The 25,841-nt window shown below is 35.5% G+C and overlaps 2 protein-coding genes across 4 annotated transcripts; one reads left to right on the forward strand and one right to left on the reverse strand.

Moving 5' to 3' along the window:
• Nucleotides 1-1,923: 1,923 nt before the first annotated feature.
• Nucleotides 1,924-5,670, forward strand: LOC144443771 (large ribosomal subunit protein mL65-like). The gene is made up of 4 exons (XM_078133317.1): nucleotides 1,924-2,604; nucleotides 3,099-3,210; nucleotides 3,876-4,043; nucleotides 5,274-5,670. Exons 1-4 carry the CDS (start codon nucleotides 1,924-1,926, stop codon nucleotides 5,588-5,590), a joined length of 1,278 nt encoding a protein of 425 aa, XP_077989443.1. The 3' UTR covers nucleotides 5,591-5,670.
• A 477-nt stretch (nucleotides 5,671-6,147) lies between these two features.
• On the reverse strand, nucleotides 6,148-25,779 carry LOC144443229 (coiled-coil domain-containing protein 87-like). 3 transcript variants are annotated; one of them, XM_078132646.1, is made up of 25 exons: nucleotides 25,664-25,779; nucleotides 24,332-24,468; nucleotides 23,743-23,815; nucleotides 22,600-22,623; nucleotides 19,857-19,906; nucleotides 19,318-19,431; nucleotides 18,776-18,847; nucleotides 18,351-18,447; nucleotides 17,906-17,987; nucleotides 17,478-17,616; nucleotides 16,644-16,885; nucleotides 16,032-16,215; nucleotides 15,515-15,673; nucleotides 14,671-14,771; nucleotides 14,057-14,222; nucleotides 13,566-13,682; nucleotides 12,941-13,101; nucleotides 12,397-12,739; nucleotides 11,836-11,948; nucleotides 11,436-11,551; nucleotides 10,625-10,917; nucleotides 10,034-10,186; nucleotides 9,450-9,564; nucleotides 8,661-8,803; nucleotides 6,148-8,061 (listed from the first exon to the last, which is right to left on the reverse strand). In XM_078132646.1, exons 2-25 carry the CDS (start codon nucleotides 24,443-24,445, stop codon nucleotides 7,906-7,908), a joined length of 3,327 nt encoding a protein of 1,108 aa, XP_077988772.1. In that variant the 5' UTR covers nucleotides 24,446-24,468; nucleotides 25,664-25,779; the 3' UTR covers nucleotides 6,148-7,905. The 3 variants fall into 3 exon arrangements, with proteins under 3 accessions (XP_077988772.1, XP_077988771.1, XP_077988773.1); XM_078132645.1 differs by having other exon boundaries at nucleotides 15,515-15,676; XM_078132647.1 differs by lacking the exon at nucleotides 22,600-22,623 and having other exon boundaries at nucleotides 15,515-15,676.
• Nucleotides 25,780-25,841: the final 62 nt, after the last annotated feature.

Consider the following 25,841-nt stretch of genomic DNA (forward strand, 5'->3'; position numbering starts at 1 on the left):
AAACGATTGGTTTTAGCTGCTGGAGCACGGTATCTACCACTCCTTGAAATACGACGGTCGTAGAATTCTGCATAAAGTGGATGGGAAGGGTCTTTCAGAACACTATGAGCCTTTGACATTATGCGTTTGTTATAGATAGAATCTATATTTTCACTTTGTTTACCGATAATTTGGCTACCCTTTTTGATAATCTTGTTTAGTCTTCCCATCTCATGTTGGGACAGATTACCTCCCCAACAAACAATACCAAAGGTGAGAGCACTGCAAACAACTGCATTAAAAAACACCCCTAAAAGATCGTGACTAACACTAAATGATCTTAGTTTCCTTAGGCAGTACAGACGAGTGTTAGCTTTCTTAATAATGAAGTTGGTATTCTCAACCCATTTTAGTTCACTATCTAGCTTGATACCCAGGTACTTATATTCGTTCACTCTGTCTACTATTGAGTCTTTGATATGGACAGGTGCTGGGTCACGCTGAACTTTTCTAAAATCAATACAGAGCTATTTGGTCTTTAAAACATTAAGATACAGATAATTATCATTACACCAGTCAGTAAATCTCTCAATCTCATCTAAATAAATCGAATCATCATCATTGCTGATCTTCCCAACCATTGCTGTATCATCTGCAAATTTGACCAATGGACACGAGATGTCAGAATTCCGGCAGCTGGCAGTATACAGTGTGAAAAGGAAGGGTGCTAAAACAGTGCCCTGGGGCGCACCTGTATTAGTATACGCTACGTCAGATTGTACCATTTATACATTTATATTTGTTACAAAAAATGGCAACTATGGGGGAAGATGTCATTTTGTATAATTACTTCCAGAACCAACATTTTAAACAAAAAATCACTGTTTCCTGAAGTGCCGTTCCCCTTCAAAGATCTTTAAAACATGCATTTCCGAGTTCAAAACATACAGGAAAAAGAAAAGCCAAATTAGGAAATTGTACCGGGTAAGAAATTGAATGCAACCCCATTAAGAATTGTCGTTTCCATATATTGTACAATAGGTCGATGTAAAGTAATGCTGTGTACGTAGGCCTGAATACATATACTATTATATATGTCAAGTCCTAATGGAACTGCATATAGATTTCAAATAATTTATTTAATGAATAAAAAAAAACCTTCCAAGTATTTCATGTTTGTGACAAAATAGTCCGTTTCGATATTTTTGTAACAATACGGTAAGTCGGTGAATTCGAATGTCTTTACACAGAGAGAGAACACCTTTGACGTGAACGAGTGAATGATTGCGAACGTCGAACAAGTGTAATCACTGCAGTGCGAGTGCATGAGTGCGTGAGTGCGTGAGTGAGTGAGTGAGTGAGTGAGTGAGTGAGTGAGTGGGTGGGTGGGTGGGTGGGTGGGTGAGTGAGTGAGTGAGTGAGTGAGTGAGTGAGTGAGTGAGTGAGTGAGTGAGTGAGTGAGTGAGTGAGTGAGGGAGGGAGTGAGTGAGAGAGTGAGTGAGTGAGTGAGTGAGTGAGTGAGTGAGTGAGGAGTGAGTGAGTGAGTGAGTGAGTGAGTGAGTGAGTGAGTGAGTGAGTGAGTGAGAAGACAAGAGAAAACAGTTCTGATTATATAAATTATAATGATAATAATCTTTATTCCCAGAAATACATATACATATATAACAATTCTACAATGTATAAAGTATTCAACATGGGAAAGGGAGACGAAAAATAGTTGTCTTTGCAAAAAGTCGAGTCCATGCCCTTTTACAATCTTAGGAAGTAGAAATGACTAATTACTGTGGCTGCTGATCAAATTGAATGTATTGCAACATTGACAGAATAGCAAAAAAAATGTTAAAGTATTTATAAAATACATGTCACGCGTCTGGAAACATCCTGTCCTAAATTGGGTATGGCGCCCTCAACGCCCAATTAATAATGTACGTACATCCATCCAAAATGGCAGCCACCATGTGGAAAGTCATGAGGAAAGGGTCGACCAATTTAACTACATTTTGTAGTAGGCTTACACAGCGAGGAGCAACAATACGCGCACGATATACAACTGTGGTTAAGTTTGAAGATGAAGAGAAATATTTCCCTCCCATCCCTCCGTATTTAACCGAAGAGGAGAAAGAAAGAGAGAATCTTCGCGCACAGGTAAACTCCGTGGAAACTGCCCAAGAAATGATAGGTATTCTGACAAAACGACAGGCATGGACATACTTGCCCGTATCATTTAACATACAACCAAATTCGCAAAAATGTTACCAGCAAATCACAAAAACCAGGATTGTTGAAGAATTACCAAGTTCGTATTTCAGAGCCGACACTAGTAATGTTTTAGAGGAACTCTTGCCAGTCCTTGTAGATTGTGTGGAGCAAGAATTCTGCTACATGGACAGATCTCAGTTAAAGATCAAGAAATATAACAAAACGTCAAGTTTACGAGGGTCATGGTTGCAAGAAAGTCTAGTACGTGCAATCATAGCATCACAGTGTGATAATTACCAACATCTGAAAACTTGTGAACTCGAAATTGATACACAAGTGAGGTCTTTCTGGTTGAGAGATAATAACCGATATCAAATTAACCAGACTCCGTGGTGTCTACTTCGTACAAATGATCCATTGCCAGAGGTGAGTGTATATTTTAAACTAATTTTGACCTTAGATGTAATAGGGGTCCCTAATACATCTATGAAATGATGCTGTAATTTGGGACACGATTCTGACAACGTCCCTCTCCTCGGGGGTTTAGGGACAATGTCATAATGTTTGCAAGTAGTACTAATTTAACCATAATACTAATTTAACCATATATATATATATATATATATATATATATATATATATATATATATATATATATATATATATATATATATATATATATATATATATATATATATGTATATTTACAGTTAGTGTCAACTGCTCATCTCATCAGGTCACCAGGAGTATAACACTTACCCTTTCTAATTTCACCCATCTAAAGTTTTGACGACATGTTGGGTTTCGCCAGTCTACCTAGTGGATCTGCGGTTCAAGTTTGCTCTTCACTATTGCATAAAATGCTGGTGTATGTTTCTCGCTAAACTGCTATTCATTCTTTATGCTTTCTATGTTTGTAGGTCATAGGTCAAGACCATGACCTTTGCGTCAACACAGATATCCCTGATCATAAATATTCACCTAGATCCATGCGTATCTTCAGAAAACACATCAACAATCGCTGCTACCCAGGTGAGTAATCTCTCTTTTTTTTTTGGTCAGAAAGTTTTGGTGTGAAAATGTGTCATGAGATATAATAAAATAACATGGGAGTGAGTTGGAGATGATGTCATCAGTATATGTTGAGATGATTCTTAGAGTATGTTGAGATGATGTCATCAGAAAATGTTGAGATGATGTCATCAGAATGTGTTGTGAGTGATGTCATCAAATTTAAATATGGTTGCATCCATGTATCTTGTATCTGAAGCTACAACTTCTCCAAAGTAGTTGATATAAAAGGACCCTTCTGATTGGCCCATTAAGAAACTGGGTAATAGCACATTTTAGCCATGCAGGTTCATGCTGTGATAACTTGCATGTACATTATGTGAATGCCATTGATACGATACTTCCCTGCATGGAACTGTAAAATCAGAGCATTGATAATTTAAACACAGAAGCTGTTGTGTTGATGTCAGACTGATTGGAATTTAAAAGATGATTTCGTCAGAATTGTTTTGTGATGAAAGTCTGGCTCGTCCTCAAAGAGCAAATATGAGAATTATTGGACTAACACATTAGCACCATAAACAGGCTAGAATGATGACATCATCAGTGTACCAGTGGTGAGATTTTGTAAGGGAGATTTGCTGTAGAGTAACATTGACTAATCCTTAGTTTTCCTGGTATTTCAGGTCATAAACTGAGGGATGACAAAGTTAGCAGTGGACACACTCAGGTACTGGTACCAAAAGTATTTGAAAGGCAACGAAGTATTTCAGAGAAACTGTTGGATGAAAGACTGAATGGTACTGGACTGATAGCAGGATTTGGTTGGGCTAATGCATTGGCAATGAGCCAAAGTAAGTTGTGTATCTATGAACCTTCACCTTTGAACTTTCACATTTGACTTATTATAGTGTCACGAGTGTGAAGCTACCATCATATTCATATTCATATTCACTTTCAAAAGTTGACCTCTAGCTCAATGTGAATATGATGATAGCTTCACACGTTCATCATCAGATTCGAAGTCTTCCGAATGGGTACGATCGTACGAACAAGCGTTCGGGCCGCGGCAAATCACATAAATCCTTCATTGGCAGGTTGAAATCATGTGATTGTAGTTACTTTTCACTTGATTTGCGTGGAATCCAATTTGCACCATGAATTATTGTTGTCATATAAAAAACTAATTTGGATGTTTAGTATGCCTTTCCCATATCTTTGAAAATGAAATATCAATATTTGGGTGTACAAAAATCCTGTATGAGTAATGTAATAAAATATGGCTTGGCTGGGTGTGTTTTGATTTCCCGCAGTGTCGCTATCTTTGAAACCCTACTTAACACTTACACTGGTGAAATTTACACAAAATAGAGTTGTCAAGACCACAATTATCACAATGTATGTAGTTTCCCTTGATCGGGGAGGGTCAACGCAATCGATTGTAAAAATTATGGTCCATGACAACAATAATTCATGGTGCCGCAAATTGGATACTCTGGCAAAAATAAGAAGAAAGCATGCAAATCCACGCAAATCAAGTGAAAAGTAATTACAATCACATGATTTCAACCTGCCAATGAAGGATATGTGATTTACCGAACGCATGTTCGTACCCATTCGGAAGACTTCGAATCTGATGATGAACGTGTGAAGCTATCATCATATTCACATTGAGCTAGAGGTCAACTTTTGAAAGTGAATATGAATATGAATATGATGGTAGCTTCACACTCGTTATAGTGTCATGAAATAATCCTATTGGGTTCAACAATACAATTTCATTAATATAGAATGATGTATTTTGGTTACAAGTGTTTTTGTTGAGGCCAATAAGTAAGTAAAATCTACCTGCGTCCCCTAAGTGTTTGACCAAAATGCCTACCAAGGTACAAGATATTGAAATCTATGCAAATTTTACCTGATTTCCCTCTATCACATGGATTCCTAAACGTTAACTTTTTGGTTGTGCAAGAAAACATTCGCTTAGAAACACAAGAGATTTGGAATTACGTGGACAAATGTCTTAAGGTAGTCTTTTCTACTAACATTCGACTAATGTTAGATGTGACTTGTTAATTTTTCAGAACATTTCTGGTTTAACGACATCCAGAAACCAATAGTTGTTCAATCCATTCACACCAATGATGGACAGCATTACACTTTCTCCGTATATCAACTGAACACCATAGGACTTGATCCTCTTAGTGACAAAACCAACAACATATGTAACGTTATGTGGACCAGTGGTGAAATGAAACTATTCCAGGAAGTGAGCGATAACAAGATCATAGGATGGAATCATGACGTGTTTAAACATTACGTAGCCTTTCTGTTAAATGAGACTGGACCCAGGACACCCATGATAGACAAGGCAGAAAATACAAATGAGAAGCTGGAATAAACACCCAAAACATCATCTCTGTAACATATATACGCTGGTGTGCCTGAAAGAGATAATAGAATACACTATTGAGTGTTGGAACTGGGTGGGATGGGTGGGGTGGGGGGAGCAAGGACTTTGGCTTTAGATACACCAGTACACAGAAACCACTGTGTATCAATAGAATGATTGAAGGGGTAGGGGATGCCATTCAACTTATAAGCATACAGGATCTAGATACAGAATAAAACACAAGTTGCCAGGTTTAATAGAACTTCATCTCATTATCACCACATTGATAGGTATAGCCTAGGGTAGAATATCAGTGGCTTAGATAAAGAAGAAACCTTGCGGAAGAAAAGTATCAGCCCTCTTGGCTAATACATGGGTTAATCTTCCTCAACAGTGTTAATAGAATGCCCCAAATGTTGGTGAACAGCAAGAATTGGCTAGACATTACTACTTCGTTTGGTGTGGTATATTATAACTTTGATGTTACACTAAATGACCTATCTGATTCTATCATAATATCATCAAGCTCTCAGTCTCAAAACAGACACACACACTTGATGTACTTGTCCAAAGTTTTCAACTTTTTATTTGTAATATACACTATGCACACAACATCCTTTCAAAAGACTTTGTACACTATTATCAACATAAGAATGCCTGTACAATAAAGTGGTTTTGTAATTCAAGGAAAATGTAGCTGTTAAAGAATACTTGGCTTCTATAAGTGTGAGTGTTGATTGCAGTTCTTCTGTCAAGCTCATTGACAATTGTAAAAGTTTGTGAAGTTTGTGGAGAAGGCTGGGTGTCATAGTGATATGAAGTGTAATCAGAGGACCACAATGGAAATAAGTTGTTAAAACTTTTGTGTGTCATCCTCAGCAAAGGTATTCAGTGAAAATCTGTTTTGTCTTTCCTGTGAATGTGATAGTTGTAGTATTGTATATCTGTTTTAGTTTGTGGTTTTCCGAATATTTTTTTTGCCAAATCTAATCAAATACTCATTCACAGTACATCTGTATGCAAACAATCATTTACCATATCAATTTGCCATGAAAATTATAGATATGATACTGCATGTTTTTGCACAACAGTTGGATCAATAGTGATAGTGCTTATTGCAATACAGTTAACTACAGATTGTTTTCTAAGTAAATGGTATGGAGGAGATAATGCAAACTACAACTCACACTTTTCATTAAAAGCTGATCAAGGAGAAGGCTTGGTTTACTATGTATCTACTCTACTTGTCCTTTCGGAAATATGGTAAAGAAAGCAAATCAAGCCTCCATCAGACTTTAATCAAATTGCAACTCGCTCAGACTGTGTGCCAAGCTTGTTCTCGATTTAGAGATTTCAGTGTACACACTATAGCTAAAATGTCACTGGACGGAAGATTTACATTGTAAAATGTTTATTTTGTAGAGTGCTGTGTGGGAAATTATTCTAGATATGGAAGCCTAGCAAGTCTTTTCAAATCTGACCATGACGTGAATATTCCAGTAAAAATGTATAAATAAATAAAAAAGTCGCTGTGATTAAGTACCATGATGGTTTGTGATAGTTACAATTTCAATATGTTATTTGCAGTTGTGACAATTTTAAACTTATAACTTCTGATGTTTAGAGTTTTGTTACAACTAGTGGGGTAAGAGTAGAAAATTGGCCACTCCTGTTCTGATGTTACAAATCAGATGGTATTAGAGGGTCTCATCACGATCGTATCCTTCACTAAATCCTGACCACAACTCTCTAGCTTTGATAAAGTTGTGCATCTTTCGTACAGCTACAGTAGTCAGTTCACAGTTCTGACAATCATAGTATTATCACAAGTACCGATGACATGAGCTAAGTGTATGCTATGGAACATACATACATACATCCTCAGTTTATGTTTATTCCTCTCTTCTGACATTATTACATGTCATCAATCTCAGTATATGACTTCCCAGGGAGACAAACTTACATCACTACTTGCAACATGCCCAGAGTTGAGTGACAATAATGAAAGATAGTTTTGTGTATTAGCTTACAAATCATAAAACTGAAAATGAACTACAAAAATTGTACTGCTAAGTACCACTTTCCATCACAAGAGTTTTGTATAAGTGCCTCAAGATAATTTACAAAAAGTAAGTCAAACACAGCTGTGATAGTATAGTTACAAAATACTTGTATATATATATTTACAAAACTGACATACTTCATGTCTCTCATTTCTCTTCACATACACACTTACAAGTTTGAAAAGTTGTTCTAAAATAATTTCAATACCATGTCAAAAATACCATTTCTCAGTTCACAAATGACTGATAAGTTAGGACATGCTATGATATCGTCTGTAGAGGTGGAAGCTCTGCCATTTTGAGAGGCATTTCTTGTGCAAGGACGGCCCTGTCTATTGCTTGCTGTCGTCTCTCCTGTTGTAGCCAGTACAACATTTCTGTTCTGTCAAATTTAACCTTTTCTAAGTATGGACGGCCCTAGAAGACAAAAGTAAGAAAGTGATTATGATTATTATTGAATGTGTGTGTTCATTGTTGAATGAAAGCTTATTCAGTTTTGATGTATAAAGTCTGCAAAAATGGAATTTGTTCTTAGGCATTGCCATTTGAGAGGAATATTTTCAGATTTTACACCAAAAAAATTGAGGATTTTAAGATATAAAGTTAACAAAGTCATTGGATTGTACTTGCAAAGAAATATCTCTAAATATACTGACAATGGCATTGTAGCACAACTGACAACTATTATTATGGTGCATGCTGTTACTATGAGAGGTACCAGTAATTCACTAATCTACAGTCATTTATCACGGTTGCTACTGAACCTTACTTTTATAGCTGTGCTAAAAAACTGAAATGCCTTCAGATAGTATCTGGTCTCTAATTTGCTGAGATGTTGGAACAAGGATGCAGAAACTTAGAACACACCAATGTACTGACAGAATGAGAATCAAAGTGATTGTGCCAGTAAATACTTTCAAAAATGAGTATGATGCTCTGCCAACAAGTATGAACTGAAGGGATGTTTATTATCCACGGAATACCTCATCCCTCAACAGAACTGAACTGAACTGTACCTGGAATGTCATTTCATCTTTGAACTTGTCTTTGACCCCTTGGACTTTCTTCTTGACCTTCTTGTCAATTTCATCCAAGGCAGAGTACAGATGACTTCGTTGTCTGGCTTCATCTAGCCTAGCTACAGATGAACCCCTGTAACCTGAGATAAAACAAGATTATGATAAAAATGTCATGCTGTAAGGAGTGAATACTAACAAATAGGATATCATATGTATGAGGTATACAATGTTAAATTTGGACAACCACTGTAACTATGATGCACAACTGTAACAGTATAATGTAGAAGTGTGATGCACAATGCTGGTGTTATAGCCTTCTGTAAAGGGTGAAGCACTTTCATAAAGTGTCAGTTACTGATGAAGACTGTCGTGGTGGTTTATTGTGATCCACAGTTTAGAGTGATGGCAAGGTAGAGAGAAGAATGGTTACTACTAGAATTCATACAAAAAACCTTACTATTTACAAAATAATCTCAAAATGGTTATATTTTGATATTGAATTGACAAATCAAAGATTACTTTCTCATGTCATAGCTCTTACAGCACGATATAAATTGGTATGTCCTTCTTTGTACCTCTAAATCAACAGAAACCATTGCATTAGCAATTCAGTGAGCAATTTGTCACATGTGATGTATGCAACAAATTCCTTAGTATAGCAAGTTGCTTACTGAATTGCCATGTGTAAATTGGCCTTCAGTGATCAGGTGAGGGACATTGTGCATACAGGCAACCAATCAGACTAGATCATAGGAAGCACTATTTCACAATTTTTATGTGTCTTACCTTTTTGGAAAAATCTATCAGGATCCGATGCCATTCTTTCAAATGCCTCTAGTTTGGATATCAGAGCCTCTCTGTGAAGTATGACTCCTGTAGCTTTCTCCCATGCTTCAATGCACTGATAACATCAAATCAATTTGTAAGTATATGTTAATCAGTAAATATATCTATGTACTGAGAAAATCAAATCAATTAATAAGTATGCATGGACACTCAATAATGATCAAAGTACTAGTCTACACTTATGGTACAATGTATTTACAAATAGACAACACAATGAATGAATGAATGAATGAATAACAAGTATAAAGAGGAAGGGTAGTCCATCCCTAACCTCATAGATAGAAAATTTTACATATACAAAGTTAGGATTGGACTACCCGTCCTCTTTACACTATAAAATCAAAGATTATTCTTCGCTCTGAAAATAAAATATAAAAGGAAGTTTTAAAAAAAAACACAAAAAAATTTGAATGATGGAACAATCATGAACTTGAACATACAAGAAATACAAAGTTAGGTACAGCACACCAACATAGAATTCCTCTTGAATATATTAACATTTAAACAATAAAGTTATTATTTACCTCTTCTAGTTGGTCTATATACTGATCTGAGCTGTACTTTATTGCCATATCTAGTTTTAATCTGTCTGGCATCTGTAAAGATGACCAAATCTTCTCAAGTCTTTCCTGTGATGTCAGTGGTTCGCTAGCTTTACTTGTCCCACCATGTGATTTCTGAAACATGAAACATGTTGGGAAAGGGTCAAGCTTACATCTAGTATGACGTATCAAAAATGCTATTGCAGCTACAGGTAATTCTAACCCTTGATTTTCAAACTTCCTCATGTGACATTTCTTACAAAATATTTTATAATATATATATTTTAAAATATTTTTTAATATATTTTATTTATCAGTCAGTCACTAGAATATGGCATGCACATATTTATAGTTACAGGGTTTTATACATACACCACTGATATGAGCTGTCACACATAACTCTTCCTTTAAGGAAGGTAAAAATGGCTTTAAGCGGAATACAATGTATTTATAGCCATAGTCAATTTATACTCACACTCACAACACTGTCACAATACGTTTCCTTATGGGAGGTAAAAAATGGCTGTAAAATCTGTAGCAGTGTATTTGTAGCTATAGTATATTTATACTCACAGCACTGGTAGATTCTGAAGCTTTACTGATTCTACTGGCTCTTCTAGTACTTGGTTTGGAACCACTACCACTTGTATACCTGGATTGTGAGGTAGGAGCTCTAGATGTTGACCCTGCAGTTGATTTAGTGTCAATGTCCTTCACATTCAGAGAGTCACCCAGTATTTTACCTTCTGAGGATTTACGAGACATGGCAGTCGGTGTGTGCGATCTATCAGTACGTGCCCGTGACACTGCTCTGGAACGTTTTGACCGCACTGACCGCGGAGTCACTACTTCCTCATCCTCTTCAACTAATAGATGAAAAAAAATGTCAAAAAGTCAATTTTCTATTGACTTAGTCTCTACCTTGCACTGGACCTGTGTTGTCACCTAGATGTCACCTTTGACCCTATACAGGTGTCACTCAATAGTAAAACGTGTGAAAATACTGAGAACATCTCAAGTTCATGTTTCTCCCTAATCCCATATATCATAAACGAAGAATACTTATCCAATCATTCAGAAAGACTCACTTCATGTGAAAATGTCTTCATCTCCCACAGTGGTGTTCCCTTAAAAATATTCATGACTCCTACCTTCATGACATAATAATGAATATTAATGTTCTGCTATTGCATATGCATGTCTGTCATGAGTCAATGCATTTCTCTGAACAATTAAGTTTCAATTTAGTGTTTCTTGGCAATCAATCAGGCATAATACATATATCATGAAAAATCATGAAATGATTCTCCATGACCTTTATCCAAGTTTACAAAAATGACCATTTTCCACCCACAGTGGTGTTCATTGTTTCCGTTTTACTTACTTTCTACTTCTGGATCTTTGCCAAGACCTCCCATCAATATTGAATTCACATTCCATGTTCCTGGTGTAAAAGCAGTTTTTTCTTGTTTCATTACGTTCACTTTCTCTTGTCTTTCCCTACAAAACAAAATGCAACAGAGTTACATGACAAATGTAAAATATAACTAATTGCAATGACCTGAAATGTTAGCAAATCAAAGGAGAGAATGCCATTTATATATTTAATTTACATGTATGTATGTTCACAAAGTTAGATACTATAACGTTAGGCTTCCTGAAAGCCAAATTTTCTGCACTATTGAGTGCACTGTATCAGTGTATTAGCTACAAAAAAATATCCTGGTGCTCACATATTTTTGCACTTAGAAAATATCTCTTTGATGAAAATATTCAAAACTCACTTCATTTTCTTCTGCTTTGCCAGTGATGGACCTGCCTTAGAACCTTTCTCATCATCACTGTCACTATCTCCACTATCATAGAAATGGAAAACTACACCTAGATAATCATTTTCCTGTAAAAGAAATCAAATAACAAGACATGGGTTAGGATTTTGTTTTCTGTTGATATATTATCAATGATTTCTTATAACCACTGTTTTGATTCCAAAGCAAGAAGTGGGAAGGTTGCACATCGTACATTTTAAAAAAAAAAGTTGCACTAACTGTTTTTGAAACTGTGTTGTTAGATTTGACTTCCTCATAATATCGTACACCCTGAACAGTATTGAATCACACTGGTGAGTAAATGTATGTAATGCAGCTTATACACATAATATGGTACTATAAATCTGATCAAATTGATTTTTAGTTCCACATCCAAAAACCAGTACCCCAACACGATAACACTTTCAACCTGTTAGTGCAAAACTTATGGGTAAGGCGATGTTCATCTAACAGAGGATGGGTACATGCATTTTGAATTGTGTGAAATGTAAATATCTAAATACTAGTTTATCTTACTTGTGTTGAAAGGTATTTCATGTAGTCATCTGAGTTGACGGTAGATTTCCACCAATTCAACCAGGAAGCATAGGCTCTGGAATTCCTGTCATCAATCATTCCTGGTGCAGGACCTGAACTCTCCAAGTCCATCATATTGCCACTCATTGCACCACCATAAGAACTAGCTGCCGCTCCGTATGTTTCACCACCGCCATAACTACTAGCACCACCACCCATTCCATAATTTCCAGTACCCCCACCTACTGAGGCTGGGTATTCCTGGAATGTCATCATTCCAGATGCTGGTGTCTGCATTCCCATTGCTTTTTGTTTGGCTAGTTGATCTGCATTGAAGAGTGGGCTGGAGAAAGAAGAACAATGTAAATGATAGAACTAGACATTCACAGTACCATATGCTGGTTATCAAAAAAAAGACTGTAGTGTGGCCACTACTATGCTTGTGTAACAAATTCCTTCATGTCATTGAGAGCAACTTTTGAAAGACTACAAACATTTCCATGACGATGTATTATTATTCAAATAATACTTTACAAATATTTACCTCTTTGCCCACTGAGATACATTTTCATCACCCCAGGGAGGCTGTACATTTCTTTTCAGTTCTGGATTCATGATGCGATCCTTTTTACTTTTACCAAGTGCAGATGATGATAACAGGACAGATAAATTAACGTGGTCAGCTGATGGTTCTATCAAGTCATCCTGGAATGTACAGCATATATAATATTGTTACTGACTGTATACTTATCATGATTGTGCAATTTATTCAAAAGAATCAGCCATCCTTATGACTTTTTCTACCAGCAGAGCTTCAGCAATTTGTAGTAATCTATGAGAAAAGTGTACCTGTGCTGGACTAAAACCCTTGAACCAACCAACCAACCAACCACTAGACAGGCACACTATCAAATATGCCACCAAGGCAGGTGCCCCCAACACATGAAATCTACCTGTCTTTAATACCACAAATGTATGTACATAATGCAAAAATGTATAAAGGACTACAAATTCATTTTATTTGTTGACTTATTTTATACTTGTAAATGTACACATACTAGTGGTCCCTGTGGTAAAACCAAAGTCCTGGTCCCTAACATCAACCTAGACTTCAGGTCCCTGTGGTCAAACCAGACATACAGTTCATACTATACAACCATATAACTTACCTGATCATGTCTAAAGTGATCATTTGGTAATATTTTCATTATTTCATCATACACCTCATTAATCTCCTGACCAAAGAACAGATTTTGATCCAGTTTCTTGATGGTTTGTGAATCAACCTGTAAAATAAATAAATAAATAAATAAATCACAACGATGTTTCAAAACAGTGACTGTCTTTGGATTATTACATCCAACCTAAGTCTATGTTCTAGATGCATTCATTGGTCTGTATCGGTTCCTAGAGGTTAAAAGTACTCAGTACCAGACGTTTGCTTCAAAATTGGCTTGCACAAGTACCAATATGCTTGGAGGGGGCTAAGAGAATGTCATGAAATATGTCTCCATACTATCATATAAATCTCAGGTAGTAACAGATCATAACACCCCTATCCTTCTGTATTTCAATCAACCTTCCAACAGAACACATTGGGGAAGAGTCTAAACACAAGTGCAGGAGAGGGGTGAGAAGCTATCTTTCTTGGACAACTTACATCTCCAACAAGTTCATTGTAGACTGTAGTGTAAAGGTCAAGGGTCACAGATGATAAACTGACACGTTCTGATACTCTGACATCTGATGTTCTTACAACTGACTTGTTAGGCATTTTCTTGGTAATTATTGCTGGTTGCGGGTGGGTAGGTTCTCGTATCTTTATCCTGCAAATAATGATAATGAACAGTATTTTAATGTGTGCCTGTTCTTGCAAAGTGCAGCTCTAGATGCACATGTACCCTGTTCTAGATACCTGTAATGACACATCAGCCCTTGTGACCTCAACACCTAGCAAACAGTGACGTGCACATGATTAAAAGTTGTCCTCTGTCCCATCAGCTGAGGTTAATGCATGGACACCGTGGTAGTTTAAATCTTGCACAAGGATTTGAGAACTTTTGAGGAACAAAAAAGTTCAATGGCGAGGCTTGAATTGATAATTTGCAGATTATGAGCCACACATACTGACTATTTGACGATCATGACTCCACAAATATCAAATCACTTTGTTTATCTTTATACTAGTGCAAATTACCATTCTTCAGACTATAAATTACTTCTAGTGTATCCTTTTTAAACACACTGTTCAGTATCATATATTTCTGTACTCACGTTTGTTCCGCCTTTTCTTTAGCTTCTTTCTCCTGTAGCTCTTTTAGTTGTTGCTGTAACATTTCTTTCCTTCCCTCAATTCTTCCATGTTTAGACAATGCCTACAAACAAACCAACAAATGTTACATGTTACGTTGACTGTCTGTGGTCATTAGGTCTCATGTGTTTCATCTAGGAAAACAACTACGAACAGTTTGATTTATAAAACAATCTGTCAAAATTTAAGCAATTGTTGTTAACAGGCTATGTCTTCTGAGCAATCAGTGAAAAAATTTGTAATGTTTCTGTAATTTTTGGTAAATCTCTACCCAAACTGAACTCAAAGTCGCTCTCTTCTCTTTCTTCTCATTAGTATAGTAGCCAATAGTTTTACAGAAAGTTCAAAAATTAAATATCTTTTCATATACAACAGAAATACCCAAGGAAGCCTGTCAAGTTCAGGGCCATGATCCTTATTATTACCTGCCTTAATATACACACACATACAATATTGCCGTCATTGTGAACTTTGACAGGAACATCCGAGGTACTTGCCTGGGGCAAGAGACACTTATACAGGCAAAAACAAGGAAAAAGAAGTATCCTGTCTAAATCATTATTTTTTTCGAAGATGGTCTTAGGCATGAAAATCATAGATACAAAATTCTGTACACATTTACCACCATATAAAACTGACTCAGTAATTCCCACCAAAATATATATCATAATCCCATTGGACATTAGGATCTTCATAACAGGATGTTATTCACTCTCCTCATGTCAGGCAAAGTACCATCTGATTCTAAGGTGTAAACACCCTATATTAGGACGGCACCGTAATACATAATATTTTACATATCTTTACCTGTAGCAGTGGAGGGAGGTCCTCCTCCTCATCAAGCCGTTCTTCTTTGGAATCTTTCTGTGATTTATACTGCGATAATTTCATCAAATCTTGTTGTAATTTCTGCCTTGTATCTGGCCTACCCTTTTCTTCTTCAACTTTTTTCTTTTCTTCTGATTTCTGCTATGATCAAACGATATATAATTCATGATTATTCAATTACTTCGAAGTGTTTTTACCATGGTAACATTACAAACCATCTTTGTGTTCACAAAAATGTATTCAATTAGAGACAGAATAGCTTCAATTAATGAGAGTTGGGAATGGTTTATGGTCTTATTTTGAAGTTCTATACTTTATGAAAAATAAATAGAGGCAACTACGAAGAACGAAAATACTCCCAGCTGGCACCAAGCAGGTTTGAACCCAGACAGCAGTGATAAGAGGCACTCAATCTAAACACTTGGCCACAGACAATCCTGTTAACTACATATATTTTACATGAACTTCACATACAAGTTAGTGTCATGGTACTTACTTTCAAGTCTTCTTGACTATATCTTCTACTTAGAATGTCAGGATGATAGGAAGATTTAACACTTGCTGTATCATCATCATCGTCTAAACCAAATTCTTCTGCTAAAGTTTCATGGTCAGCAAGATTTGGCAAGGAATTGGATTTTTTCAGTTTGATGTCTGGCTTTGTCACTTTGGCCAGTTTTCTGAAATCAAATCCATAATGTAACAGTCATTACATCACAAAATAAACAAAAAGTAGGGGATTTTTACTGATTTACCTATCTACAAGTCATTGATGGTACTGTGTAAACTATTACATGTACACAGTATATATTAATAATCTGGACCATTTCATTATTTGTCAAAAATTTGTAAAAATTCTGCGATTGTTGAGAAAATTTGATCACTTGGTAATCATGTATGTTTCAGCAAGAACAACATACATTGGTCACAAATAAAAGCAATTAATATTTTTAAAACATTTTTTTTCACAATTTGTGATATTGATATCGTTTGATTGTTTGATCACTTGGCAATCATACATATTTCAGCAAGAACAGCACTATGAATACAGTATCAGTTACAGCTTACTGGGATTTTGAGAAAGACCTGCACAACTATAAATCCTTACCCTGAGAGGTGGAAACTATCTTTTGTACTGCTTTGCCGGCTATATGACTTTTCATCTAAGTCTGTTACCGGGGTAACAGCTTCTTCTTCAAATTCATCATCTCTTTCAAATTGTCTAATATCAGGCAGATACTCAAATACTTTTTCTGTTTCAAGGTACGGCATCTGTCTTTCTAAATCTCGTATTTCTCTGTGAATCTTAAAAACGCCTTTCTTTTTCTTCTTAGGACGACTGATTTCAATCTGCAATTGACAACAGAGGATATAATTAGGAAATAAACACATAGAGCCTGCACACATTATCATATAAACACTATAAAGGTAAATTTCAAATCAATTAATATGTTTCACTACAAAATATGTAACCAAATAAATAATTTTTAGAAATCTTTCTCTTTTATTGTGTGTGTGTGTGTGTGTGTGTGTGTGTGTGTGTGTGTGTGTGTGTGTGTGTGTGTGTGTGTGTGTGTGTGCGTGCATGCACGGATGTGTCAAGTGTGTGTGTACATGTGTGTACGTATACTTTTGTCTCATACAGACTAACACAAAACAACTCAGCCAGAGTGGATTCAGAAGACCCTTTGAATTTCTTTCTCAGGATTTTTTTTGCTGTTACCATTTTTTTGAATGAACATCATACAAGTGTTCCGCATACTAATATTAATTTGATGTAGATTCTATTTCATAATAGTTTTGTGTGTTTCTTGGCAAAATACATATGAATAATATCTATACAACTACAGAGTTATAGATATATCAAACTCAGTCAGTCAGTCAGTCAGTCAGTCAGTCAGTCAGTCAATGAATATGAAATGGTTTAGCCATACAAACTTACCAATCTTTTATATGACAACGGTGCTGCTGCAGAGGAAGCAGTCTTGCCACGTTCATCATCACTAGAATCATCTCCTGAACTTGGTATTTGCCCTCGGAGATCAGCAACGATATGACGACGAATTGCCAAAATATTTAAACTGAAAAACACACATTATAATACACAGACATCAACAATCTACACCAATGCAATATCAAGCATGTATTGAATAATGACAGGGATTTATGCCAGCAGCAACCCAATTGAAATGGACATGACAAAGACCTTGGAAATTCTAGCGATATCAAAATTAACAAACACAGCAACACGTCCTAGACCAGTCTGGAAAAACACTTGACTTGTATTTTGTACTTGTAGTTTGTAGAAATATAACCTAGGATTTACAGTTGTCAACATGGCTACTGTTTTCATGATTAGTGACTACTTACAATTTACTGGAATCCAAAGCAAGCTGTGCCTTCAGTCTGCTCATGTTGGATGGACCACTAAAAACTCCTCTCTTGTTTAAAACTGAAACAAAATGACAAATAAGTATCACAGATATTTCACGACAGGCTACGTATAACAATTTTGATGCTAGGCTAGTACATGAAGAAAATTGACCCTCTCTTTTTGAGTCATAATGCACAGTCTTCTTTTTGCCAATGTGTCAATGCTTTCACATTATCTGTCGATAAAATATCATGCTATTTTGATGTTTCTATGTCCCTGATAAGGACCGTTAATCCAAAACGTGGCATTTCTGTACTAGTTTATAGCAGAATAGGTATGTAAGTGTAGCTGAGTTCCAATCTGAAGATATGATTATGAAGCTACTTGTAAGCAAGGGTCAAATTATGGTTGTGTTTTGAAGAGGAAAAGTGTTTGACTTACTTTGAGCTTTAGCAATATAGTGATGGAATAATTGTTCACAGACCGTAACAATATGTACTGTGATTCTTCTCTGTAATTCTTTATTCTGTTCTGGAGTCTGCAAGAAAAACACAAAATGACATGGTGACCCACTAACAATAGAAAAGGTAACCTAATTTACATGGTGTACTACCTGATATCTAAATCGTTTTTGCTGTTTGTGCATTGGATTATTTTCTTTGGATGTTCACACGGTACTCATGTGTTGTTAAAGTTTTTCTACTTGTAGATGTTAATTTGCTTTTGAAAGATGTCTGAAAAAATTGATGATGGGTGAGATACAAGGTCTTAGAGATATTCTCATCCACATGGTTTTATAGATATTCTCATCAATACCCATCTTTAGCCTGCCAAAACCCACAAACATACAAACATTCTTCACTTACCAGGAAAGGATCATCAACCTGTCTTCTGATATCTGGCCAAATACCGTTCACTTCCCCCATGACGATTCCAGCCTGCAAGGAAAAACAAGGAAAAGTTTACTTAGACAGAAACCCTTTCAACAATGGCTCAAATCAAGGTAAATATTTCCCTTGCAAAAGGTTCCAAAGGTTGTAGGTTATACAGTTCCTAAAAAGTGGTAAAATCACCAGTGACCACTATTGAAATATTGGTGTCTGGCTGCTGAAGTCAAGGACAAATCTATGTATAAACAAGGGTGCAACACTATGGCAAAGTCAAGATATCAACATATGTGCTGTATGACAATTCTCCACAATTCAGAGATTCCTGACTTTAGCTGAAACTGTGACTTCAAAGGGTAATTTTTAATAGACAGTCCATACTACTGAAGGCCTCACCACAAAAATAAAATATAGAATACTGGTTATGCCACCAAGTTATTTCTACAGCATGCATTTCTATATTATTTCTGGTTCTTAGTTGAATACACATACTGCTACAAATTCGTCTGCGAGATATTTACCAATGCTTGTTGATCTTCTACTGATAAGTGTTCTGTCTCTGGATCAGCAGTGATTCTCCGACGAACCAGATTAGATAACTCTGACAACATGGATGGTGGTGCCTTGATACTCTCCTAAGAAAGTAATTTCAAAGAAAGTGTTAGTTGATGTATGAAAGTAAAGTCAAGAGATTTGATGTTGTGAGTGCTCTCTGAATAGATTTTGCATTTCAGTCTCACCTAAACACAGACAATGGTACATTGGCAGACAACATACCAGATTTAACCTCGATAGAGACCCCTCCTGAAACTTTAGCAATGATCAAGTACAGAAGTCACCCATATACATAATTTGATATGGCAATGTAAATCATGCACAGAAATATGACTTCCATAGTGATAATATTGCAATTATCTAAAAGACAATAGATTGTATAACTGGCACTATTCATTAGCAAATATCTGACCAGAAATACAGGCTAGAATAATTAGGTCAGGTCTGCTTCTTCCATTTCTGCAATTGTCAAAGGTTTAAGAACTTATAAATGTTGTGTACTTACATCAATGGGAGTGATAGGTCTTTCAATATCAAGTTCATGTTGATCAGGGACTGTAAAAGTAAACAAACAAATAAATTAATAAATAGATTTTTAAAAAGTCAATAACCAATAATACCCATATTTTACAGCAAATAAGATGCTTTTTTAAACAAGCCCCTTTTTCCAATTTAAACCAATGTACATTTGTACTGTTACACAAGTCAGCTTGTTTCAGCAAATTTCATTTGTTTCATTTATGAGCCAGCATTGGAGATTGATGCTATTTTAACTACACATATAAGGCATCATTTTGTAGCAATTTGCCATTAAAATGTTCATTTTTACTCTACTTTCAGAAAAAATGTTTCAGAATTACTCGTTATTGGATCACTAATGTCACAAAAAGATTTCAGGCATAGAAGTGATCGGATAAAAAAACTGTCACATTCATCCATTCATCAAAATCTTGTGATTGTTTGAAACTGTATAATTCCATATAGCTATGTCTCTTTGAAATAACAAAAGTCACATCTGTGCACAAGCAATTCTGTATGTGTTCAAACAAAAAGACTTTTTGACATGATTCCAAAATGATCAGTGAGTACATTTTCACACAACATTAAAACCTATTTCCAACATGTCAAAACCCACATCTATCATTTCAAAACAAATGACATCTTCTGCATGCATCACACCAGAATGAAGGTCACAAATTTTCATTGTTTCTGGTTTAGTATCACAATATTCAAGCCAAGGGTAAGTATACAGGTGGAGTAGTCTATAAACATACATTTCTACTGTCTATGACAAAGCTGGAACACATGGAACATGCAAGGAGTACCATAACTTGAACATACTACTTCATCAATATGATTAAGTTGTTAATTTGGGATGTCTTGACATAATGTGATCCTGAGGACTCACATGTTGGATATTGACAGGGTAGGGAGGGGTAGTGAATGTACACAACTTTTACATGATTCTCTGAGACAATTTTTTTTTGTATTTAAGAATGTTTTTAAAAAGTATAGTTAACAACTGAAGTTCACTTTGATACGAATGTTAGTAACTATATTGTAGCCTCGGAGCATCCAGTTCGACACTGTCTTTCCATGGCTCCATTATGTTTGGTCCGAAGCTAGGTATGTACATGTGTCCTGAGAACTATACATTTACTATTTGTTCGAGTGAACCATACCTGTAATGGGGGGTGGAGGGGACTGTGATGGAATAAAAGGGTTGTAAACAAACAACTGCAATGTTTTGACTTTGAGAGAGTGCATTCAATAATCAATGGTCAAAGTGCACATGGTTGAACCATCACTGTACAATGTACTTGCCTTCCAATATCTTCTTGACTACATGTTCTTTAGGAGGAATACCCAGATATAGATGAATGGAAGCAATGATAAGGTAACATTACAGATGATAGCAAAAACATGAAGTAATGTACACGCATACAGACTCATGTAAAATTACACAAACAACACACACACACAACACACACATACACACACACACACACACACACACACACACACACACACACATCATATTCATGTATATACTCTCATACATATTAACAATATCATATATACTAACAATAACATACATACATACATACATACATACATACATACATACACACACACACACATACATACATACATACATACAGACAGACAGACATACATACATACATACATACATACATACATACAGACAGACAGACAGACATACATACATACATACATACATACATACATACATACATACATACATACATACATACATACATACATACATACATACATACATACATACATACATACATACATACATATAGACACAGACACATTTATACATGAATAGACAGTGCACAAAACATTGATGTGAGTGAAGAAATCAAAGTGTCAGGTGATGATGTGAGTGAACAAAAAAAACCAATAAACCCATATTGGGTGGGTTTAAAATGTGCTTCTTGGAAGGCATGGTGGTTGTCAATTTGCAAAAGGCAACTTTGATGTGCAATATGACAGTTATTGCAATATTGGATGATGGTGTGATATCACAAAAAAATTGTCAACCCATACTGGGCATGTTGAGATTGTGCTTCTTGGAAGGCAGGGTAGCTGTCAAGTTTGCAAAAAAGGCAATTTTCTCAGGAGTGCAATACAACATTTATTGCAATGCCGTGCTGTAAACACAAACTTTCATGGCTGTGTCAAACCCACAAATTATGCAAATGTCATTCATGCATGTCACTTCTAATCTTAACCTACATCAAATATCAAGATGGTAGACAAGTATGATTCTAGAAGAAATTAACACAAAATGAGTTTACAAGACTTAGGATAATATATGTCGTGTATTCACTTTTTTGGTCGACGGTCCCAACCTGTACAGAATTCAAACAGGCCTTGAATCTGACTTGTCCAAGGACTTGAACCAAATTGAAACTTTGATATGTTTTGTTAAAGCCAATTCAGAATTATATGACACGTTCATTTTCAAGAATCTTAACTAATCACATTATACCATCTCTGATATTGATGCAGATATATCATTTTTTAACTGTGTCCTGTTTTCATAATAGTGCAAATGCTTATGAGTATCAAGCGCATCCCATAGCTTATTCTGCCCCCTTGCCAAGTGATATTTTGCCCAGTAATAATTTTTGTTTTTGTTGTGCCTGGCTTGTAAATGGTATTAAAATTACTTTACGTTTCACCTTATCCTATTTTTGCCAATCTGTACAACTAACCTGTCATGTCACTTTCTATGTATTCTGCATTTGGAGAAAAATCATGAAATACATTTCATATTAAGAAAAAGATACATAATGTACATAAAAAAATACTTATTGGATGTAAAAAATGATAAATTTCCGCATATATTTGAACAAACATTACCAATAAATTATAAAGTCAAAATCTTTACCTACACAACCCAAATAAATACTCAAATTCTAAGAGGCTATTTTTTTTCCTTCGATGTCTGTGATTTAAAGGGCATTGTCCTTCAGTCAGAAGTACTGTGAGTACTTTTCTTCACATCATTTGCATCTTAACTACATCTTGCACATATAATTTTCTACAACACTGATCACAGACGTTACAAAGAAAACATTTTGGATGCACTAAGCACTTAATTATCGCAGAAGAAAAATTAAAAAATGTTAATATAATTGTACAACTTTCCATATAACCCCCTCTGTTTCTTCAAAAAGTGCACTTTTGAACAGTCATGTTACTGAAAGAAAACCTGTGCACTGAATAAACTTGTGAATTTGTGATATATGTGTGCTAACTGATGATATATTGACAGTGTTTTTGCTAAGGGTTGAAGTTCCAGGTCACAGCAAGGGGTGGAGGATTTGATACAACTTGCGGAGATTACCATATTACAGAACATACAGTATTATTGTAATTTTGTTGGGATCCCACACAAAGTAAAAGTACCTTGGGAACGCAGAAATATTTGACCAACTTACAACCCTGACCAAAACACTGTATAATTAGTTATGGATGGATGTTGTGTGTGAGTTGTAATGATAGATGGATGCACATATTCTAGTCTCACAGACACAAAGCAAAGTTGTTTATTGGGTGACTTAAAATCAAAATCACCTTTCCTGGACTTCCATACTCAGAAAAAAAATATATCAGTCAACATAATGATAAACTTAGTTAACCTTACAGTTACACAAATTTCAATAAGGTTTATTCTGTATACAAGCAGACTTGTATTTATGAAATGATTTAATATCAGTCCAAAAAGTTGTTACGGCATATCAAAATATATCTCCTTTGTAAGTTTTTGAGGTACTTGAGAAAATTACAACAATCTGAAATTTTTGTTTGCAGCATGTGATAAATCCTACAAAAAAAATGAATTCACTACTTACTTTCTTCATGTGTAAATGGTGCAAACAAAGTAAGTGGTCCAAGGATGCTGTCATACCTCTCCTGAATATCTCTCTGAGAATAGAAAATAAATATTAAAATGACCTGTTATATGAGGAATATTTGGATTTTTTGGCTCAATGAAACACTTCCTGTAAATCTAAAACCTAATTAATTTCACCTACACTTCAACATACATAGAAATGTGTGATAGGATAACTATGTCAGCGCACCATGGAGTAAAATATATTGTGTTACTTACTGCGATATTGAGTAAACAAATATATAGCAGAACCCTGTAACATACTGGTACCAAGAATATTTATAAAAGTGCTTGCCGTGTTCTCTGTCATTGTATTTTCACAAGTGTAGTGAGTAAAAATGCAGCAACAAACGCCACATGCAGGATTGCAAATACTCCAAGTAACTACACTGGAATACTGCGTCATGGGGTTGTTATCATTGCATGTTTTTATCCAAAAGAGGCCATGGTATGGCACTGCAGTGCAAATACCAATACTGATGCATGCATCAATGCAAGTAATGACTGATACATGTATGAAATGATACACAATGACATCTAATACTTACTGCACCATAGGGTAAATTTGATATGGGATACATCTCATTGTTTTTGTTGAGTTTGGGATCAGGAAGAACCTGGATACCCTTCAGCTCATTAATGCTTCTTCTTATTGTAGCCATGGTGATATGCTCAGTATGTCAACCTGTAATCAACAGACAAAATGATGTGAGATGATTACATTTTTTTTTACAAAGGGAAAAATTGAAATCTTTTGTTTAAGAAATGTGGTGTAGTTCTGTCTGCTTCTTGATATCACAAATGGATGGTAATACATTTGACTTGGTTATAAGATCCCAGAATCTGTGAGAAAAATTCCCCCTCAGTGAAAGAAGAGGCTGGTGATACTAGACATAGTTCATTACTTACAAAAAAAAATTTAATCAAAAATGTTTAACATTATATGTATTCCATCTATAGTTATATGACAATGAAACATTGAAGATGCACACTGTGTCCTGCATGTGAAAATCATCTTCAAGATGGGTAACAATTTTACTTGAATCCTTAAAAACAATGTAATTATTAAACCTGACATTTTATTATGTAAATTTAGTAGACCAATGAACACTGCTATAGTATAGAACAAAGCCGGCCTGCAAAATCTTATTATCTTATCATTTGAAAAAAACAAACACTTTCGCAATAGATTATTGTACAAGTGGTTAACATTAAATTCTCTTTATCTTTGAATGTGATCATCATAGTAATTAAAAAGTTATGAGCGAGTTATTTGCAAGTTCACACTTCAAAGAGTTCTTTATTTCCATGGAGGTATGAGGGGCTCCCCCCTTATACCCCCATATTTATAATCATATTAATTATTATTTCTCATTTCCTTTTCAAAATTTCAATATTACAAAGGGTCGATGTATATTACAGCTGTAAAAAGTGGCCAGTGATTTGGTGTCATGGTCTTAGACACCACTGTTTTATTGACATTGTATATGATTGCATAAACTATAACACACAGACACAGTACTTCTGTGTTGCATCCTGTCAGTGTCATTACGTTTTACATTACAAATGAAGCCTCTTTCGTTTGACTAATGATCAATGATGTACAAATTTCTACGGATTCATTGTAGTACCTGATTCACAAGGACCATTTGCTGTAATTTTCTGTCTATTCGATATAAAGTGATCCGTCGCATTTTGCATGCAAGGAGTCTAGAACTTACAAATTAAGTATTCAAAGCCTCAACGTTTTTCTACCAGACCTGATGATGATCTGAGTGAGATCGATTTTGTTATGAAATTTAAAACTCCAAAATACCACCAGGATTCTTTCATAACATCGCCATTAACAGCTCGCAGGTTACAAGAATATATAAACTTACCTCACAATAAACGAGACAGTCCGTATTCCTTTCGCCCCATAAATATTTCGATGAAAATAAGACGTTCACTACATTTTAGGGCAGGTGCAGTCGATCAGGTAGGTTCGCCATTTTTTCTCTCTCTTTATATGCAAATTACATGTTGCTAGCGCGACAAGTTGAGATAAACAATAGAAAA

Source organism: Glandiceps talaboti, chromosome 12 (assembly GCF_964340395.1).
Source record: "Glandiceps talaboti chromosome 12, keGlaTala1.1, whole genome shotgun sequence".
Lineage (NCBI taxonomy): Eukaryota > Metazoa > Hemichordata > Enteropneusta > Spengelidae > Glandiceps > Glandiceps talaboti.

Excerpts from the sequence above, each read along its gene's own strand:
- LOC144443771 (XM_078133317.1), top strand. The coding sequence starts at position 1,924 with ATGGCAGCCACCATGTGGAAAGTCATGAGGAAAGGGTCGACCAATTTA. Across the intron at positions 3,211-3,875 it reads CAACAATCGCTGCTACCCAG|GTCATAAACTGAGGGATGAC; the intron begins GTGAGTAATCTC and ends CTGGTATTTCAG. Across the intron at positions 4,044-5,273 it reads TGCATTGGCAATGAGCCAAA|AACATTTCTGGTTTAACGAC; the intron begins GTAAGTTGTGTA and ends TTAATTTTTCAG.
- LOC144443229 (XM_078132645.1), bottom strand. The coding sequence starts at position 24,445 with ATGGCTACAATAAGAAGAAGCATTAATGAGCTGAAGGGTATCCAGGTT. Across the intron at positions 22,624-23,742 it reads ACCATTTACACATGAAGAAA|AATACATAGAAAGTGACATG; the intron begins GTAAGTAGTGAA and ends CTCCAAATGCAG. Across the intron at positions 10,187-10,624 it reads CTTCAGAATCTACCAGTGCT|AAATCACATGGTGGGACAAG; the intron begins GTGAGTATAAAT and ends TTCATGTTTCAG.